The sequence below is a fragment of the Primulina tabacum genome, chromosome 4 (genome assembly GCF_025594145.1).
Source record: "Primulina tabacum isolate GXHZ01 chromosome 4, ASM2559414v2, whole genome shotgun sequence".
In the NCBI taxonomy this organism is placed as follows: Eukaryota; Viridiplantae; Streptophyta; class Magnoliopsida; order Lamiales; family Gesneriaceae; genus Primulina; species Primulina tabacum.
Genome location: NC_134553.1, coordinates 46,073,543 through 46,076,630, shown reverse-complemented (window position 1 = coordinate 46,076,630; position 3,088 = coordinate 46,073,543). Strand labels below are relative to the sequence as shown.

Genomic DNA, 3,088 nt, shown 5'->3' with positions numbered 1-3,088 from the left:
CCAGAGCTGGTCAAGTCCTGCCGTTTGTTGTATCCGTGACTTCTAGCTTGATCTTGAAAGCTCTATTTCTCCTAGATAAAATCCGAACTAACTGGACCGATTTGAATTATGATTTGTAGAAAATTGAGTTTTCTGTTCAGACTTCTTGCTCGCTGGTCATTTAGATTACTAAGTTATGAGATATCACCGAAATACTGAATCTCACTAGTGTTTAAAAATTTGCAAAATACTGAAACCCCAATTTTTCTTCTCTAGCTTGTGAAGTGTAGGTAATTCCCATTAATGATAGTTATCATGTCAATCGTTTTATTAGTCATTAATTGAGAAATTAGTGTGTGCGCGCGCGTCAAATATTTTTTTTTAAAGACATTAAAACAATGTTATGAAAATATTTCTAATTTAGAACATTTTCAATGTGTATTTATATAAACGATAATGTAAAATTTCATATTTTTTGATGGAAAAGTTAACCTAGCAATGGACAGAATGGTGAAAGTGTCAAATTATAAAATATGAGGAATGTTAGTACCAAATATATGAAGTATAGAGGAGTCGGTCAACGTAAAAAATAGAATTTTAATAAATAAATTAAAAAGGACAAATCGTTATCCTGAGACTTGAGATTCCAAAATTTTATGATTTCCGAGGAACACCATGATCAAACATGGTGGCTGGTGCAAATCAATCTCTTTAAATAAATTATATTTAACACCAGCAGAACCTCGGAATTAATTCATAACTTCCGATGACATGATAGACAATTCGTCCAACTGAATTCATTTTTCTAGAAACTGGTGTGATTTGTCACACAAGTAAATTTACTAAAGCATCAAGAAATTATTAATTTACTTTCTCAAATTATATTTTTTAATCTACGTTGTCTTAAATTCATCCACATCAACTTTGAATATTCAAACGAGCAACGGGCACTTGGCCTACACCGCTACACGTACAATGAATAACATAAACATAATAAATTTGGCTTACTACAACGTGAAAAGTATTTTTTCCAGCTGATAAATCTAGAAACTGGTCATTTAGCACCGTACTGAAAGAATATTTGTCTCAGTCTATAAATAGAAGCACAATTTCAGGCCTTAAATCACACAAGTATATACATACATACATACATACATATATAGATATATATGTATTTATATATTTACTAGCTAGACTAGAAATATTTCTTTTGTAATATGATGGCATCCACGTTTTCTGTAGAAGTAGAAATGAAATGTAATCCAGAAAAGGTATGGGATTGGGTGTACAATTTCACCATTTGTGCTGCAAGGGAGTTCCCCCAAGTGTTCACGGGCATTGAGGTGCTCGAAGGGGATGGGAACAACGCAGGCACCGTGCGTTTGGTCAAATATCCACAAGGTACGTACGTACCGTTTTTCAACTGATCATGCATGCACATATTTTACTAATTGGTTTATAATCTATAAACCCAACGGAATCAAGATTGCATTTGAACAATGAAAAATTGGGCTTGCAAGTTCAAATAATTTTGATATTAATTTAGTCTAACACTAAAAATGCCAAAATTATTGTACTGCCATGTTCATTATATTTATAATTTGGTATATATGCATCCAGGATCGCCGATAGTGAATCTCGCAGAGAAGCTGGAAGTAGTAGATGAAGAGAATAAAACAATAAATTACACGTTTGTTGGTGGGGATGTCCTCAATTTCTACAAGTGGTTCAATGGCACTGTAGCTGTGAATCCCTTGAAGGGCGATGGAACCCTGCTGAAATATTATGGCAAATTTCAAAGGGTGAACGAAGAAAATCCAATTCCAGAAAGCATCGAGGAATTCCTCAATTTTGGATTACGTGCTTTGGATAATCATCTTTTCAAGCAAAAATAAAATAAATTTCTTTATTATATATCCAAAATAAAAGTTAACCTAGAACTCAAGATCTTATATATCCGCGGCAGTCAAAATAAATATCAGGAGTATGAGTTAAACAAAATAAGCCTTTACTTGTTCTGGAAATATTTATATATTTGTATTTTGTTTGAGTCATAATATTAATTCTCATGTATTTTGCGTTTGATCATATCGTTTTATTTTTTGTTTTAATCTAAGCTCTTCATATATCAAAATAACATGGTCACCATATTATTATAGGGAAGTATATATGGTAATTAACCAACTTATAATATAATTATAATTATAATAAAAAATAAATAAATGTACGACTTATGCCATTTCTATTTTTTTTTTTTTTTACGAAATTGTGAAACTTTAAGTTAGGACAAAATTCGTATAGTCCCAAACTTAGTAAGAGCAAATTTTTATCACCATGTATTATTTTGTCTCCTGCAGTGATAATCACTGCACCCATTAACATTAGTGCTTGCGCGCGTCATTTTTTCATATTACTAATTTTAACAATTTTTAAAAACAATTTGGTCAACCAAATATTTGTAATAATTGATATAACATATACGTATAAAAGTTATTAATTCAGGAAGCTATCATTAGTCTAGTATACTTAAGTTCATTTAAAAATTACTCAAATATTTCCGTTGGACCGAAATTTCTAAATTTTGGTGATAACAAACAACATCGAGTTATTTCAAGATCCAGTTTTTATTTTATAATATTTACAAGTTTCGAACTGGATGCCCTAGATTCAAGCCAGACTGCTTATTAGTCATGATTTTAGCTGGAATGCCTTCAGCTAATTATTCTAAAATCAGGCTGGATCATTTTACTTTAGCTCAACCTGCTTCGAGACTGATACTGAATGTTTTTAATAGTACTCAAGCTGCAAATTGGTCTCTAGCTGGTATAATTGTGTATCAGTCAGACTTTTCAAAAGATCATTTGATCAATAAATACACATTAGCAGATATCTTCGGTTGGTCAAGAATGTCTTACAATAAAAAAAAGTATGAAAAATACTGTTCGAAATTGCATGCATTTGGGGTCCAGACTTCATCTCCACAACCACACGAGAAGACCAACAATTCGAAAAGCTAATTCTGATGGCCATCTTTGATGGAGTATATGTACTGGTCATACGGGCCTATTATTTTTGGGCCATGTATATAATAAAAAATTAATTATTTATT

At 31.5% G+C, this 3,088-nt stretch overlaps 1 protein-coding gene across 1 annotated transcript; it reads left to right on the top strand.

Annotated features, from left to right (window-relative positions):
• Positions 1-1,131: 1,131 nt before the first annotated feature.
• Positions 1,132-2,041, top strand: LOC142541698 (MLP-like protein 423). The gene is made up of 2 exons (XM_075648167.1): positions 1,132-1,380; positions 1,600-2,041. The coding sequence occupies exons 1-2, from the start codon at positions 1,197-1,199 to the stop codon at positions 1,872-1,874; spliced, it is 459 nt and encodes a 152-aa protein (XP_075504282.1). The 5' UTR covers positions 1,132-1,196; the 3' UTR covers positions 1,875-2,041.
• The last annotated feature ends 1,047 nt before the right edge of the window (positions 2,042-3,088 follow it).

Excerpts from the sequence above, each read along its gene's own strand:
- LOC142541698 (XM_075648167.1), top strand. The coding sequence starts at position 1,197 with ATGATGGCATCCACGTTTTCTGTAGAAGTAGAAATGAAATGTAATCCA. Across the intron at positions 1,381-1,599 it reads TTTGGTCAAATATCCACAAG|GATCGCCGATAGTGAATCTC; the intron begins GTACGTACGTAC and ends ATATGCATCCAG.